This window comes from Macaca mulatta, chromosome 18 (assembly GCF_049350105.2).
Source record: "Macaca mulatta isolate MMU2019108-1 chromosome 18, T2T-MMU8v2.0, whole genome shotgun sequence".
Lineage (NCBI taxonomy): Eukaryota > Metazoa > Chordata > Mammalia > Primates > Cercopithecidae > Macaca > Macaca mulatta.
In genome coordinates this window covers 46,410,333-46,428,055 of record NC_133423.1, presented here as the reverse complement: position 1 = coordinate 46,428,055, position 17,723 = coordinate 46,410,333, and the positions used below count along the sequence as shown (strand labels likewise).

The 17,723-nt window shown below is 42.7% G+C and overlaps 1 protein-coding gene across 1 annotated transcript in view; it reads right to left on the bottom strand.

The window, feature by feature from the left end:
• Positions 1–17,723, bottom strand: part of PSTPIP2 (proline-serine-threonine phosphatase interacting protein 2) — a 97,167-nt gene that overhangs the window by 13,230 nt on the left and 66,214 nt on the right. Inside the window, exons 5-9 of the mRNA XM_015121863.3 lie at positions 15,828–15,934; positions 10,520–10,582; positions 3,479–3,577; positions 2,844–2,889; positions 1,815–1,894 (exon numbers count right to left, since the gene is read on the bottom strand). Of these exons, the coding sequence (XP_014977349.2) occupies positions 1,815–1,894; positions 2,844–2,889; positions 3,479–3,577; positions 10,520–10,582; positions 15,828–15,934 (395 nt within the window). The remainder of the gene's footprint in view (positions 1–1,814; positions 1,895–2,843; positions 2,890–3,478; positions 3,578–10,519; positions 10,583–15,827; positions 15,935–17,723) is intronic.

Here is a 17,723-nt window from a genome sequence, read left to right as displayed (position 1 = left end):
TCCCAAGTAGCTAGGATTACAGGTGCTTGCCACCACACCCAGTTAATTTTTGTATTTTCAGTAGAGACTGGTTTCACTATGTTGGCCAGGCTGGTCTTGAACTCTTGACCTCAGGTGATCTGCCTGCCTTGGCCTCCCAAAGTGCTGGGATTATAGGCATGAGCCACCATGCCTGGCCGAACTGGTGGGTCTTAAAGCTAGGAAAGAGCTGAGTCTGTGTGTAAGATAACAGAAGTTGACAAATTCTCTATGTCCAAGAAGGTGGGGAAAGGCAAGATGGATGAAAAAAGATCTTGAACGAGGAAGGAATAGCCCCTTTTCCATGCTAAGAAGAAAAAAGCAGTGGGGCAGGCATGTCTGCCAACGATTCTCATACTTGAATTCACATCAGAATCACTTGGAAGGCTTATTAGCACAGAGATTGCTGGGCTCTACCCCCAGAGTTTCTGATTCTGTAGGTCTGAGGTGGGTCTGAGAACCTGCATTTCTAACAAGTTCCCAGGTGATGCTGATGCTACTGGTCCTAGGACCTCACGTTGAGAACCACTGGAAGAAAATGTGCAGGCAGGGTGACAGAAAATTAAGGAAGCTTCCAAGTTACGCTTTTTATTTTCTCTTGGAAATTGTGAGGTCATTTGCAGCAAAAGAAGGGGAGCAGCGATGAAACTGAAGGTAAGAGGAGAGTAAAAAAAGAAAAAAAAACCCTCCAGCCTTGCATGGTGGCTCATGCCTGTAACCCCGACAACACAGGAGGCCAAGGTGGAAGGATTGCTTGAGACTCAGGAGCGCAAGACCAGCCTGGGCAACACAGCAAGACCCTGTCTCTTTAAAAATAAAATAAATAATAAATAATTAACAAGGCATGGTGGTGCATGCCTGTAGTCCCACCTACTTCACTTGAGCTCAGGAGTTTGAGACTGCAGTGAGCTCTGATTGTGCCACTGCACTCCAGCCTGGGTGACAGAGTGAGACCCCGACTCAAAACAAACAAAAAGCAAACAAACCAACCTCCAAAGCCTGCTCACTTGCTGTCGGCGTTCCCTTTAGAGCGTATTGAGTACAGGCCAGGCTCTCCGAAGGTAATTACGTAATCGACCATTAACTGATGCAGCTATTCTATGCCTGTGCTAACCCAACATGAGACTAAAGCTTTGAGTAGTTGGACAGCATGGTCAGGATGGGAACGAGGCAGACAAGGTTTGGGGAAAACTATTCCAGTTCCTTCTATTCTTCACTTAAATTTCTGATTTCTTTTGTTGTTTGTTTGTTTGTTTGGAGAGAAGTCTTGTTCTGTCGCCCAGGCTGGAGTGCAATGGCGCGATCTTGGCTCACTGCAACCTCCACCTCCCAAGTTCAAGTTATTCTCCTGCCTCAGCCTCTAGAGTAGCTGGGATTACAGGCGTGTGCCACTACACCCGGCTAATTTTTGTATTTTTAGTAGAGATGGGGTTTCACCGTGTTGACCAGGTGGTCTTGAACTCCTGACCTCAGGTGATTCACCTGCCTCAGCCTCCCAAAGTGCTGGGATTACAGGCATGGGCCACTGTGCCCCACCAAATGTCCGATTTCTAATTTGCCCTCAAGCTCTGTAACTCTATGAGAATCGGGGCAGATCATTTCTACAAAAGTAGACTCTCCAGGTTCTGGGCAGAAGACAGGCTCCTGCCCCCCCATCTCCCCCTCCCCGCTCCCCCCCTCCATTCCCCGCCCAGTTCCCCCCACCCCATCCTGAGCAGCTTCCTGTTACACCCCCCGCACCCCCGCACCCCCGCACCCCCGCACCCCAGTCCTGAGCAGCTTCCCGTTACGGGTACCTCACAGGCCTTGATGTGCTCACTCTGCCACTCTTCTCGGACCTTATCCAGGGTGCTGATGTGCAGCATGTATGCTTTGTCTGCAACAGAAGGGAGAGACCTGGGTCAGAAACTAGACAGGAAGATGGCTCGCAGATACCCCCACAGGCTCATCTCAGATGGCAAAAGAAACTCATCCGAGTTGTGCTCAGCTCACAAGGCCCCCAGGACTCTGAGCACTGGGAGTTATTCCATCTCTCACCCTCATCATATTTGGTGATGCAGGTGAAGCAGAGTATCACTGTCTTTTTAAACATTGGACCAAACATTGAGAAAGAAATGTTCTAAGGAAGGAGAAGTGAAAGCTGATAAGAAACCTCAGCCAAGTTTTCTTTGTCTAATTCCACCTCAATGCTTCCCATCACTTTTCATTTTCAGAATTGTCTGATGAAGGGTGCAGAGAAGAGAACTACCTTGAGCCCTAAAGGGGCACCAAGTTACTTTAGTTTCGAATGTAAAGATTAAGATCTTACATGACCACAGTTACGAGGGATATTTCCGGCAGGATATTCTGGGAATTAGGAGCTTTTGCAAACGCCTGGTTTGGGTCTTAGATTTCAGTGATAACAAGGCCTTGCAGCTTGGCTGTTTCACAGCAGATAAGGGCTATCAGTACATCAGAGGAAGCACCTTATTGCAAAGCCGCTACCACATGACTGCACCATCACCACTCACTCCCATGTAAGGCAGCAAGATCTAAGCAGACAGCGGCCAGAAACGGCTGCCTCATAGCCTCCTCCCACCTTCCGGGATTCTAATACACCCTCCCTTCCTCTCTCCTCTTCTTTCCTTTCCTCCCTTCTTTCCTCCCTGCCTTCCTTACTCTCTCCCTTCCTTCCTCCCTTTTTCGCTTCTGATATCTCACTAATCCTGCTGAATATCCTTATATTCTCTCTTTAAGGTATATAAAACTCCCTTTCTCAGGGACACATTTAGGATAACATAGACACCACCAGCAACCCTCCCCCATTCGTAGGAACTGCCCCTCACCGGAGTCCTCTACTGCAGTCTTTGAAGTTGCCAGTTTCACAAAAAGCTGTGAAAACAAACAGAAAAAAAAACATAGCAAGCATTGGGAATGCTGGACAAGGCTTCCATAGGCAAAACAGATTGAAAAGCAGTAACTATGAAGAGACCAGGTCTAGTGCAAGTCCTATGTACATCTCCCTCGTGAGCAAATAACTCAACGTGCCCTGCAATCTTATCAGTCTTGAAAAATATCCATAAAGCATCTTACCCAGTGTCTTTCTAAAGACACATCCTCTCGTTGCAGAAATCTTGTATCTAGATTTTACAAAGTTAAATTTGTAGTCCACCCAAGCAAAAAGCAACCTGACTACAAAGAATACATAAGCTGAGTATTTAAGAAAAATGAAAACAACTGGGAAAACAACTCCAACCTCTTATCACCCCAACTCCCTCCCTCATAGCCGTGCTTCTATCACTCTTCCCCCAACCCCCAAAAATGTGACAGTGGTTTTTCAGGTTCAGAAGACCCCAATACGTGAAGGAAGATATTGCCAGGAGTTTAGGGTACAGGTTCATTTCTTATGAATATTCATAATTGGCTTTAGCCTGATATTGGTCAATCTCGGATTTTTTGGGTTGTCAGCCCTCCCAGGTACCTTTTCTTGTTGCTTCGGGTTCACCAGGTTGGCACTCCGGCTGACAGCCTGTTCTGCCTCATCTTTGTCCCGGCATTTCTGCTCATAGTTCTTCTTTGCCTTTGTCATTATGAACAAAGAGAAGCAAAACAAATGAACAGAGTGTAACCCCGAAATGCAGCCCCCTTGGCCCAGGAAGTCCAGCATGGACAGGGCCCTCTGATTGTCTCTAAGCCTTGGGATCCCAGAGGGCAGATGCTTTTTTTTCTAAGTCTTTGAAAGCTCACTCTCTCTCTCTAGCCCCTTTTTCAAATTATGTAATAGCGGCAACCTGATCAAGGAAGTAATAACTCCTATTTGGCAACATAAAGTACATGAGCTTTAAAAATGGACTGAAATGAGGTCGGGCACGGTGGCTCATGTCTGTAATCCCAGCACTTTGGGAGGCCAAGGCGGGTGGATCACAAGGTCAGGAGATCAAGACCATCCTGGCTAACATGGTGAAACCCTGTCTCTACTAAAAATACAAAAAAAATTAGCCGGGCTTGGTGGCGGGCGCCTGTAGTCCCAGCTACTCGGGAGGCTGAGGCGGGAGAATGGCGTGAATCCGGGAGGTGGAGCTTGCAGTGAGCTGAGATCAAGCCACTGCACTCCAGCCTGGGCGACAGAGTGAGACTCTGTCTCAAAAAAAAAAAAAAAAAAAAAAGGACTGAAACAAAAGATGGAATTTGAAATAGACAAAATTAAGGCCAGGCACCACGGCTCAGGCCTATAATCCCAACACTTTGACAGGCTTAAGTGGGTGGATTGCTTGAGCACAGAAGTTCAAGACAAACCTGGGCAAAGTGGGTGAAACCCCATCTCTACAAAAAACACAAAACTTAGCTAGGCATGGTGGCACACACCTGGGGTCCCAGCTACTTGGGAGGCTGAGCTGGGAGGGTCGCTTGTGCCCAGGAGTTCAAGGCTGCAGTGAGCTATGATCATGCCACCGCACTTCAGCCTGGGCAAAAGGGTGAGACTCTATCTCAAAATAACAATAATAACAACAACAATTAAAATATTTATGTAACTCTAAAACGTGTGGTCTAAAATTTATAAAACATTCATAATCCTCAGAATGCACGTACAATCCCTTGGTTATTTGGTACCAACTCACTCTAATTCTAATGAAGCCTCTATATTCACCACAGCATGTGAACAGTGGGCAGGGTACCAATGCCATCATTTATTTTGCTTAAAGATAGTCGTTTTCCTTATTTATTTACTTATTTATTTAGACAGAGTCTAGCTTTGTCACACAAGCGGGAGTGCAGTGGTGTGATCTCGGCTCACTATACCCTCTGACTCCCAGGTTCAAGTGATTCTCCTGCCTCAGTCTCCCTAGTAGCCGGGAGTACAGGCAAGCACCATCATGCCCCTCTAATTTTTGTGTTTTTAGTAGAGACAGGATTTCACTATCTTGGCCAGGCTGGTCTCGAACTCCTGACCTCAGGTGATCCACCCGCCTTGGCCTCCCAAAGTGCTGGATTACAGGTGTGAGCCACTGCGCCCAGCCAGTGTTCCTTTTTTATTTAAAGAATTCTGTTTTATGTAGTTTAAACATAGGCCATGGTCTATCATGTGCTACCATTACCACCAGTATTATGGAAACAGTTCACAAACTATATTCATTAGTGGATCATAAAAATAATTTTCTGTTTCAACTATGAAAGCAAAGACTTTTTTAAACACCAAAGCTGCTTTATCTTAATTCCAGGAAGTAGGAAGAAAACCAACAAAGCTGTGAATCAAACAGTTAGCTAATAAATAAAAATGATGAGAAAGAATGGTTGACTAAGATAAATAAAGAAAATATGGCACATACACACAATGGAACACTATTCCACTATAAAAGAATGAAATCAGGCCGGGCGCAGTGGCTCAAGCCTGTAATCCCAGCACTTTGGGAGGCCGAGACGGGCGGATCACGAGGTCAGGAGATCGAGACCATCCTGGCTAACACGGTGAAACCCCGTCTCTACTAAAAAATACAAAAAACTAGCCGGGCGCGGTGGCGGGCGCCTGTAGTCCCAACTACTCGGGAGGCTGAGGCAGGAGAATGGCGTGAACCCGGGAGGCGGAGCTTGCAGTGAGCTGAGATCCGGCCACTGCACTCCAGCCTGGGCGGCAGAGTCTCCGTCTCAAAAAAAAAAAAAAAAAAAAAAAAAAAAAAAAGAATGAAATCCTGTCATCAGTGGCCACACGGATAAGCCTGGAGGACATTAAGTTAAGTGAAATAAACCCTTTGATATACCGATTTCCTCTCCTTTGGATAAATACCTGATAGTGGGACTGCTAGATCATATAGTAATTCTATTTGTAGTTTTTTCGAGAAATCTCCATACTGCTCTCCATAGTGGCTATACTAGTTTACATTCCCACCAACAGTGTGTAAGAGTTCCTTTTTCCCTAAATCCTTATCAGCATTTGTTATTTTTTGTCTTTTTGATTACAGCCATCCTAACTGGGGTGAGATGGTACCTCATTGTGGTTTTGAGTTATAGTTTTCTGATGATTAGTGATGTTGAGCATTACAAAATATATTTGCTTGCCATTTGTATGTCTTCTTTTGAGAAATGTCTACTCAGATCCGTTGCCCATTTTTTAATCCAATTGTTTGTTTTTTTCTTTGCTGCTGAGTTGTTTGAGTTCTTTTCGTATATTCTGGATATTAGTCTCTTGTCAGATGAATAATTTGCATATTTTCTCCCATTGTAACCACTGTAAGTGTTCAATTCAGTGGTATTAGACACATTTATAAAGTTATGTAACCATCACCACCATCCATCTTCAAAATTCCCTTTATCTTATAAAACTGAAATTCTATGCCCATTAAACAATAACATCTCAACTTCTTCTTTCCCCAGCCCTTAGCAGCCCTTTCCCCATTCTATTTTCTGTCTCCCTTTCATTATTTTTTTAATTTAAAAACATTTTTGTGGGTACATAGCAGGTTTATATACTTATGGGGTATATGAAATGTTTTGATACAGGCATGCAATGTGAAATAAGCACATCATGGAGAATGGGGCATCTGTCCCCTCAAGCATTTATCCTTTTAGTTACAAACAATCCAATTACATTCTTTAAGTTATTTTAAAATATGCAATTAAGTGATTATTGACTATAATCACCATATCATGCTATCATCCCCTTCATTTTAGAAGATATTTTCACTGGATATAGGGTTATGTCTTAACAGTTCTTTTCTTTCAGCATATGTGATATGTTGGGCCACTTCTTCATGGTCTCCATGGTTTCTAATAGGAAATTTGCTGTCACTGGTTTTCCCTTTTAGGTTTTCCTTTTTAGTTAAGGTGTCATTTCTCTCTCATTTAGTTTTCAGAAGTTCGACTATACGTCTTGGTATGGATTTCTTTGGGTTTATCTTGTTTTCATTTTAATCAGCCTCTTGGATATGTAGGTTTATGTCTTTTGCTAAATTTGGAAATTTTTCAGCCATTATTTCTTTAAATAATGACTTAAAGCTGGGCTTTTTCAGCCCACCTTCCTTCTCCTCGCCTTCTAGCATCACAGACACATTAGTGTGAGATCTTTTCTTATAGTGCAAAAAGTCCCTGAGGCTCTGTTAATTTTTTTCAGCTTATTTTCTCTCTGTTGTTCATGTCGGGTAATTTCTATTATTCTGTCTTCCAGTTAACCAACTCTTTCTTCTGTCTCTTCCATTCTCTTCTTAAGCCCATATAATGAGTTTTCTAAAATTTTGATTATTATATTTTCAGTTCTAAAATTTCCATTTGGTTCTTCTTTATATCTTCTATTTCTTTGCTGAGCTTTTCTATTTCTTTGCCAGTCCTTTCTTTGTTTCTTTCATTTGTTTCAAGTGTGAATCAGGTGTAGTGGCACATGCCTGTAATTCCAGCTACTCAGGAGGCTGAGGTGGGAGAATCACTTGAGTCCAGAAATTGAAGGCCAGCCTGGGCAACACTGTGAGACTCCCCATCTCAAAAAAATTGTCTTTGTAATTGCTTGCTGAATATTTTTGTAATGAATGCTGTAAAATCTTCGTCACATAATTCCAACATCTCTGTTATCTAGATCTTGGCATCTATTGATTGTCTTTTTTTTTCAGCAGTTTCGTATCTTTCTGGTATGAAGAGTGATATTCGATTGATTTGGGGGAATTTTTGGTATTACGTTACAACACTGTGGGTTTTAAGGCTTCTGTTTTAGCTAGCTTCCTCTGCACACCACTCCAGCAGGGGAAGGTGAGGCATCATCTCATTACTGCCATGTGAGTGTGAAAGTCCAGGTTTCCCCTCCTTGGTCTCCACTGACACCACAGAGTGTGTGTGACCTAGTTACTGCTGGAAAGTGGTTAAAGTTCTCATTCTCCATTAGACCTCCTTGGACAACATCCCAGCAGGGAGAGGGTGTACGTCATTATTTCCTGGTGCAGGTGGAATCAGGGTTCCCCACATGGTTCCCACTGACACTGTGTAGAGGAGGCTCTGTTACCTCCTGGTGGGAGTGAAAGTCCTGGTTCCCTGTTTGTTCTCTGATGCCACCTTGGCAGGGGAGTTGGGTGCTCTCTACAGCCTGGTGTGGTGGAAGTTTAGACTCTCCACTTGGCCTTTGCTGATGTGTGGAGGTGGGGCCCCCGTTTTTTTTATGTGGTGTTTGGCTGCAGTACAATGGTTATTTTCTAAAGTTTCTGTCCTGCTAGGCTGCCCCTTTTCTGGTCTTTTGGCTGGAGAGAACAGGCTTTTCTTGGAGCTTTTAAAAAAATAATAATTATTATTATTAATAAAAATATTATTTTTATTATTAATAAAAATTATTATTATTATTTTGTGTATGATCGTTGGCATTTCTGGGATGCCTGCTTCTTTGGCACTCAGCCTGTGACAAATGAGGCAAAAAGAAAGCCCAGGGAACTCCTTGTCAGGTTGCTCTTTGAGTCCAAGGTCACTAGCCAGTGTGCCTTCTTCTCTCCACCTTTCAGAGCTGTTTTTGTTTTGTTTTGTTTTGTTTTTTTGAAACAGAGTTTCACTCTTGTTGCCCAGGCTGGAGTGTGCAATGGTGTGATCTCGGCTCACCACAACCTCCGCCTCCTGGGTTCAAGCAATTATCCTGCCTCAACCTCCCAAGTAGCTGGGATTATAGGCACACACCACCACGCCTGGTTAATTTTTTTTTTTTTTTTTTTTTTTTTTTTGGTATTTTTAGTAGAGTCGGGGTTTTGCCATGTTGGCCAGGCTGGTCTTGAACTCCTGACTTCAGGTGATCCACCTACCTCGGCCTCCCAAAGTGCTGGGATTACAGGCGTGAGCCACTGTACCTAACCAGAAAGTTATATTTGGATAAGCCTTTCTCTTTAATTATAAAAAAGCTTGCCCCAGATTGCTTAAAATATAAAGGTCTGGGAAAAATCATCTATCAACCAACACTATTTCTGTATTACACTGACATCATTCCCTATTTATCAATTGTTTTTGAGGGATTTCTGCATCAAAGAGAAAAAGAATGCAGCAAAACAGATTGCATATGTTATCAACCTGGTAACACTTCCCTGTTATGTCCTACTCATAGAGTATCATGATGATACTTCTGTATCAAGATGGAGTCATACATGTTCTAATAACAGAGTTTGTTGTATCCAGAGTCAATAGATTCATAAAAGCTAGAGAGAGATTTCTAGCAACTTGTCCAATCTCTATCTTACCAAGCAGTTTTTAAACAAATTACTTCAAGGAAAGGTTTTTATAATTTTCTTTTTTTTTTTTTTTTTTTGAGACGGAGTCTCGCTCTGTCACCCGGGCTGGAGTGCAGTGGCCAGATCTCAGCTCACTGCAAGCTCCGCCTCCCGGGTTCACGCCATTCTCCTGCCTCAGCCTCACGAGTAGCTGGGACTACAGGCGCCCGCCACCTCGCCTGGCTAGTTTTTTGTATTTTTTAGTAGAGACGGGGTTTCACCGGGTTAGCCAGGATGGTCTCGATTTCCTGACCTCGTGATCCGCCCGTCTCGGCCTCCCAAAGTGCTGGGATTACAGGCTTGAGCCACCGCGCCCGGCCGGTTTTTATAATTTTCAGATACCTTAAAACAGAAAGGGATCACTCAATAAAATAGGTAAGCAATCAAGATTCAAAATAGTAACAGGGTAAAATTGCAAATTCAACAAGATAAAGGTATTGTACACTATATATGTTTTTATATATTTGCCTAAAATATTCGAACTGACTTGCTATATTTTCTCGGGTTACCAGAAAGATAACCCCATTGCATTTCCACTATCAGTGTCACTTTCAATCTTTCCAAGGCCTTAAAAAAACAAAAACATATACACTGTTGGTGGGAGTATAAATTAGTTCAACCATTGTGGAAAGCAGTATGGAGATTCCTCAAAGAACTAAAAGCAGAACTACCATTTGACCCAGCAATCCCATTACTCGGTATATACCCAGAGGAATAGAAAGCATTCTACCCTAAAGACACATGCACGTGAATGTTCACTGCAGCAAGATTCATAATAGCAAAGGCACGGAATCAACCTAAATGCCCATCAATGACAGATTGGATAAAGAATATGTGGTATATACATACCATGTAATACTATGCAACCATAAAAAAGAATGAAATCATGTCTTTTGAGGAAACATGGATAGAACCGGATGCTATTGTCCTTAGCAAACTAATGCAGGAACAGAAAACCAAATACCATATGTTCTCACTTATAAGTGGGAGCTAAATGATAAGAACTTTAAATATAAAGAAGGAAATAACAGACACTGGGGTCTACTTGAGAGGGAGAGGGAGAGGAGGGAGAGGAGCAAAAAAGAAAACTATTGGGTACTGAGCTTAATCTCTGGATGTAATAATATGTACAACAACAACAAAAAAGAAAACCCAAAGCATTTAAGGTTGTTTTCCCTAAAACACTGCACTAATAAATAATAACATTTTTGAAACATTATTTGAGTAGGAATATGTTCATACACAGCACAGGATTTCAGAAAATGTCACCATTATCCCAAAAAAGACAATAAAATGTGACTCACATCCATGGTTTTCTTAAATTGTAAGCTCTTCTGTTTATGGACGGCATCCATTACAAGCTCTGTCTGTAGAGAGATCATAAGCACTATTAATAAAAACAGAAATCATTAATAAAAACAGAAATCATTATCAATAGCAGTTTATCTGGAGGGTTAAGTGTTCAAAATGATTACCCACATTTCACAATCTTCAGAAAAGAGAGACCAAACATTTTGCCCAAGGTCTTATTCCTAGCGAATAATGGGGCCCATCTTTGAACTTGTACAGGCAAACACCAAAGCCTGAACTCTCAGACACCGTGGAGAGTCACTGATCAACTCAGAGCAGTCTCTTGGGTAAAATCTGGAATCAAGGAACTTTGGTTTCAAAAAGGAATTTTAAAACTTTTCTTAAAGTGCCATTTATATTTTAAAGGAGGTCTTTATTCTTTAAGTATACATCAGCACAGTTAAATTCGGTACTTGTATCACTTCTGCAGCCCATCAGTGACACATCCATGACCATCAGGGCGCCCGGTCAGTATGAAGGAAAAAAGAGTTTGTCAGACAACTAAAAGAAACTGTTCTGTTACTCTTTTATTTTTTTATTTTTTAAGACAGAGTCTCGCTCTGTCGCCCAGGCTGGAGTGCAGTGGCATGATTTCATCTGACTGCAACCTCTGCCTCCTGGGTTCAAGCAATTCTCCTGCCTCAGCCTCCCGAGTAGCTCAGATTACAGGCCTGCACCACCACACCCGGCTAATTTTTGTACTTTTAGTAGAGATGGGATTTCACCATGTTGGCCAGGCTGGTCTCGAATTCCTGACCTCAGGTGATCCACCTGGCTCGGCCTCCCAAAGTGCTGGGATTACAGGCGTGAGCCACCGCGCCCAGCCCTGCTACTTTTTATACCCCATCCAAGTGAGGTAAATGCCTCGCTGGGAGTAAATCTTTTATTGTGGCTGTGCTGTTAATACTTGTTATTGAAAATAATGGTGTTAATAATAAAGATGTACCTCCCAGACATAATCGTAGTAGCTTCCATTTATCAAGCACTTACATGCTAAGCAGTTTTCATGCATCACAGCTATGTGAGTACTCTCTCTCCCATTTTCCTGATGGTACTGAAGTTAGTTAACATACCCCAAAGTAACACAGTCAGCAAGTAACAGAATTGAAATTTGAACCCAGGAGCCCTGACCCCAGTGCCCTTGTTTCTCACTGTTACCCTAGACTATCATTATCCTTATGATAGCTCTGTAAAACCAAGCTGTAAACAACGAAAAGACACAATAATTCAAAATGAGCAATGACACTGTGCCAAAATAATATTGAAAATACAATCCAAATGTAGTTCCTTTCAGACACACAAAACTTAAGTTTTTGTCTGCTACTATAACACACAAACATCGTTTGAAGAATTCTGAAGGTATCTGAATGGAATATTGGGAATGGTCTCACTTCAAATATGAGCTTTGTGGAGTACATGAAATTCCCTTGGAGGAGCTTCAGATGAGCCCTCAGAGAATCCAGCAGTCATCTTCCAGCCCACGTGAAAGTCAGCTGCCAGGTGCTGGCCATTCGCCTGCGACAGCAGAGACATAGAGAATAGACAAGGTTCCAAGAGGAGCCCAGCATGAAAAGTCACATGGCAGATCCCTGCCACTGCAGTCAGGAACCTGCAGTCCACATGCATGACTGTGTCCCTCTGCCAGGAGGAGAAGCTGGGTTTATTTATTTCATAATCTTTACCGATTTTCCCAGGCTACACAGAGCAGATCAGTTAGTAACGCTGGTCTGTTCCAAGGTCTTTTCTAGTCTAAATACACATATGGCCACTGTTACAGTTGGGAGCTGCTACTGTATTATATTTTGTGGCCCCACCTAGGCCACCTTACCTGTAAGTTCTACATAACACTTGCTTCAAACACCTCTCAGGTGGCTGCAACATTCCACCAGCAGCCAAGTCTGTTCACCTCCTATCACTCCTCTCTCTGCCTTCATGGATTCCTGGCCTTTGAAACTTGGCAGGAGTCTCGAAAGCATTCCTCCACCTCCCTAACCTAACAGGCGTGGACCCTGGAGCCCAAGAGGTGAGATGCTTTGTTCGAGGTCACTCGTGAGTTAGTGTCAGAGACAGCAGGTCCAGCTCTGTCTGCTACACTACCTGGATTTACGTGTCCTTACGTCCATATTCACTTATAGGGTGACTTATTTGTGGTGACCCCAGTAAGACAAAGGTGCCCTTTCAGAGCTCCTCAGTGTCTCTTCTGAGACTCAGACTTTCTGCTCAGACCAAATCCAGTGGAAATATGATTGGGTTTTATTACTGACAACACAAAGGAATGCAAAAACACAACAATCTGTCATAGGATGAGGAAAAGCAAGACGGGGGAAAGGAAGAGATTTGCAAGTGGCCCTATAACCCTGAGAGAAACTATTGGAAGAGCTGCTTCATAGCCCATTTTTCTCTCTACTCACACTCAAGCTGTATTCTATTTTTTCATTTTTAATTTTTGTTTTTTTGAGACAGAGTGTCACTCTGTTGCCCAGGCTGGAGTGCAGTGGCATGATCTCTGCTCACCCCCCACCCCAGTTTCAAGCGATTCTCCTGCCTCAGCTTCCCGAGTAGCTGGGATTACAGGCATGAGCCACCACACCTGGCTAATTTTCGTATTTTTAGTAGACACGGGGTTTTGCCTTGTTGGCCAGGCTGGTTTCAAACTTCTGACCTCAAGTGATCCGCCCACCTTGGCAAAGTGCTGGGATTACAGTCATGAGCCACTGTGCTCAGCTTTAAGCTGTATTCTAGAAACTGGAAGCATCGCCTCTGTAACCACAGAGGTTCCTTTCTTTGGAGATGGCTCTCCACACAGGCAGCACGAAACTCTCCCATGACCATCCCAATCTCAACTGAGGGGATAAAACCATGTGGGCACCAGAGGACAGAGTGTCTGATCATGTGTTGTCATTGTCATGCTACAGACAGTTATGGACTGGGGGAGAAACCTCATGACCCTCAAGTGTCAAGACCGCTGAGAATGGCTCCTACCCGCCAATCCCCTGGGGTGAGTGTCTCACTCCTCTGTACAGCCTTTCACCCCAGTGGTTTCAGCATCAATGCCCTTCTTCCAGGAGGCCTTCCCAAGCCTCCAGATGACATTACGTGTTCCCACTGTGTGTTCAGATGCTGTCTTCCTCCTTCCCTGCATCATGTAAGGCATATCAGGCTTTACCATGATTCCTGGGTCACATCCACCTGTCTGGCCCTGCTCTCATGCTTAGTGAGAGAAGGATAACCGTGTACATCTTGGTCACCACCTTCATAAAACATTAGCTGCAAGGGAGCACACCACGAACTTCTGGCCAGCCCTTCCAGGGCCTGCACCTCCTGTGCCCTCATTTACTGAAAGAAACCAACTGATGGCTTTCCTTAAGTGGAAATGGCTTAATTTCCAAGAAGTGAAAGACCAAAGCGTGCATCTGACCAGTGAAAAATGAGAAGTTAGAGTTGGCACATTTTCTCCCAAAGTTTTATGTTTAAAAAAAAAAAAAAAAAAAAAAACTAGCTAAATACGGAAGTGGTAAAACCCAGAGTTCATTTTGACAGAAGTAATTACAATTTTATTAATAAAATTTGGACTTCTCAAAGAAAGCTAGCTCTGAAGGCATTTTCCCACTGTAGAGAGCACACAGAATAAAGGGAACTTAGAGGGTGGCAGGGGACTGAGCACAGGTGACTTACACAATTGCTTAACATAGTTCACAGCAGAGTTCAGGTCTAGCTTAAAATAATTTGGTCTGTGTAGCTTATTAGGATGAGGAAGTTTCAGAAACCTTGCAAAATTAACAAAACTCTCCCTGAAAGGACTATGATTCTCCTCTCCTCTGAGGGGAAATCAAGTGTGCATAGATTCTGGTTGTCTAAGGCATTTTTGATTCTGAAAAGTTATAATTCCCCTAGAGGGGTGAGCAGTCCTGGCTATGTCAGCCACAAGGGTCTGACCATCCAATGGGTTTAATACACATGCTATTTCTGCTCTGAAAAAGGCTTCAGAGCCTTTTTTTCAGAGGCACTCCTCAAACCTGATACATCAAGCTTGACAGAATATGTCAAAGCACCTGACAGAGTGTTCTCATGTTCATTTCTACCCTTCCTTCCTGGTAAAAGGCACAGCACAAGTACAGGTGTGAGATGGAAGAGGCAGTAGTGTGCTAAAGGCAGCTGGTGAAACAGCAATAGGGGTAAGGCAGGCAGGTTCTCAGGATGCTGCCTCCCATAATAGAGGCCAGTGGCCGCCAGGGAAGCTAGACCTAGACTCCAACTTAGAGCCACAGGCAAAGTTGCTGTGACTGAGGTCAGGGTAGAATCAGCCTTAACAGCTGGCTATTTATCGGATATGCTCATTGTAGACAGCAAGCTCAGACCCAGGATAAGAAAAGGTTTTCAAAGGGACCCCCAGGAAGGGTGAAAGAGGTCACCGAAAGTCACGCAGAGCTGTGCCGGGAGACCTGGGTAGACATTTTTGGGTGCCAGATAGAGGAGAGCTTGTCTCCTATGTGAGGCCCAGGTTCCAGTCTTGAAAACTAGACACAGAAAAAAATTCTATAAGGACCCTACATGGCTGCAGGATCAGCCTGAATATCCAGGTTTTCAGGAACAAAATAGAAAAGAATAGAGTTGTGGCTGGTCTAGTCTAACTAACACTTTGATATAAACCTGGACTTCTTTTCTTGATCCCAAACATTTGTCAGTTTTGTTAACTCTTGTTCACCCTTGTCTTCTTCCATGTAGTTGGTCAGAGTAAATCTCCTGAATGAAAAAGAGCCTATGTAAAGCTGCTTTGAAGACAAAAGGACTTGGAGTTCCCAGGCCTTCCGTTTTCCCATTTGTACAGTAGAGTAGTTGGACTACATTATGGTCTTCAGGGGGAGCGGGACTCTTCCATTACTTCTCCCTTCCCCTATTGCCTTGTCCAGGATGAGGAGTGTGGTTTGGGAGCCCTCCAGCTGGGATGTGCTAGATTCTATTGAAGTCAGAGGGTTTCCCCTTTCCATTCATAGTCTGAATAGTGGCAGTAGACCTGAAAAGAAGAGGAATGCAAGCTGGATCCCTGAATCCTACATGAACTTTAAAAAAGGACAACTGGCCTGGGGTATAGAAATGCATATACCCATCTGGATTGAGTCCCCACGTGGGGACTCCAATAAGTAATGTCTCAGGTCATGATTGCATGATGGTAGGAGCTGAGCTGAGGAGTATAACGAACAAACAAGCCTGTAGTTTTCTACAGGAGGAAAGGAAACACCTTAACACATATGCAAATCCAACCTTTTTCCGTTGTAGTTTTTGCTTTTCCCTGAATTCTTCCATCTTCCTGGCCTCTTCTCTTAAACTTTGTGCAAGCTGAATGTGACATTGTGCCACATTGTCTACTTCTGCAAAAAAGAATTTCAAAAAATCAAGGTCTACATATGTCTGAATTAAAATACATAAAATCATACAAAATAAATATGTATATACAAAATACTGGAGTAAGTGGTAAAATCAACATCACTTCATTTGGTCACCAACATTTATTGAACCTCTCCATACGTCCAGCATTGCCCTGGCCACCAAGGTCAGAGCTAGAAAATCTTTGGCTTTGCCTCCTACCGCTAACTGTTACTAACCTAAGGTGCCCAGGACTAGGGAGAAAAGCAGCCAAAATCCCATTTCATGAAGGTTACATCCTAGGAGACATTACCAACGCCACCACAATTTCAAACCTGATTCTTCATTCTCTGTAGATGACCTCTAAGGCTCCTTCTATCTCTAATGTCTCATAAGCCTGAACATTTATAAGAAAGGTCATATGCCAAAATTTTGGTTACCAATAGTTATCTCTGGGTAGAAAGATTATTTGTGATTTTTCCCCTTATTTTTTAAGATCTTTTCAAGGAGCATGGCCTGCCTTTGTAACAGAAAAGAATAAATTCTTGTTCTAAGAAAACAAATCAAAGCATGGCATTAAAGCTAAAAAGACTGACAGATAAAGCTAAAAAGACTGAAAGATGGTCAGATTGATCAAAGAAAAAAATGTAAACTTGTGGGTATCAAAACAATCTTGAAGAAGGTTAAAAGATATATGACAAACTGGAAACATATTTGCAATTTACATAACAAAGAGCAAATAGTTATATCCAAAGAGCTTCCAAAAATCAAAAGAAAAATACATATTCCAGTATTTAAAAACCAGTTAAAGAACATGAAATTCAAAAAAGAGTGGCTAAATGGCCAATAAACATTTGGAAATATACCCAGCCTTAAAACTATTGAAAAAAAAATGCAGAACTTTAAAATGCAAACCTTTCAACTGGGCAAAATTTTTAAAGCACAAAAATTCTTGATATTGGCAAGCATGGAACAAAACATCATTGTTGGAAAAAAAAAAAACAGCACAACCTTTCTGGAGGAAATTTGGCATTTTTTAGAAACAAAATTTTTTAAATGTAAAAGAATGAGGCAGATCTATATGAATTGAAATGAAAAGTTGTCTACGATATATTGTTAAGTAAAAAAGCAAACTATAGAGAGATATGTATAGTATAACAGCATAAAAATTCATTCATGTCTATATATATATGTGCATCTACAGTTAAAGGAGAGACAGTTGGCCGGGCACAGTGGCTCACACCTGTAATCCCAGCACTTTTGGGAGGCCAATGTGGGCAGATCACGAGGTCAAATGATTGAGACCATCCTGGCCAACATGGTGAAACCCCATCTCTACTAAAAATACAAAAAATCAGCCAGGCATGGTGACGGGAGCCTGTAGTCCCAGGTACTCAGGAGGCTGATGCAGGAGAATGGCGTGAACCCGGAAGGCAGAGGTTGCAGTGAGATGAGATCGCGCCACTGCACTCCAGCCTGGTGACAGAGCGAGACTCCGTCCCAAAAAAAAAAAAAAGAGAGAGAGAGAGTTGTAAATTCACAGAGAAAGGTCTGGAAAGATATACACCAAACTACTAGCATGATTTTAAAATGATCGTTTTCATTTTAAAAACAATATAAAAACATATCTGGCCCCATCCCAGAAATTGTGGATCACTGCCATGGTATAATACTATTTCCGTATATGAATAAATACATATATACTCTACATATATATGTTTAATTGCATTAAACTGTCTGGAGACAATCACTGAGAAGTGAAAATTCCAGTGCTTACTATCTTCTTCGCAGCTA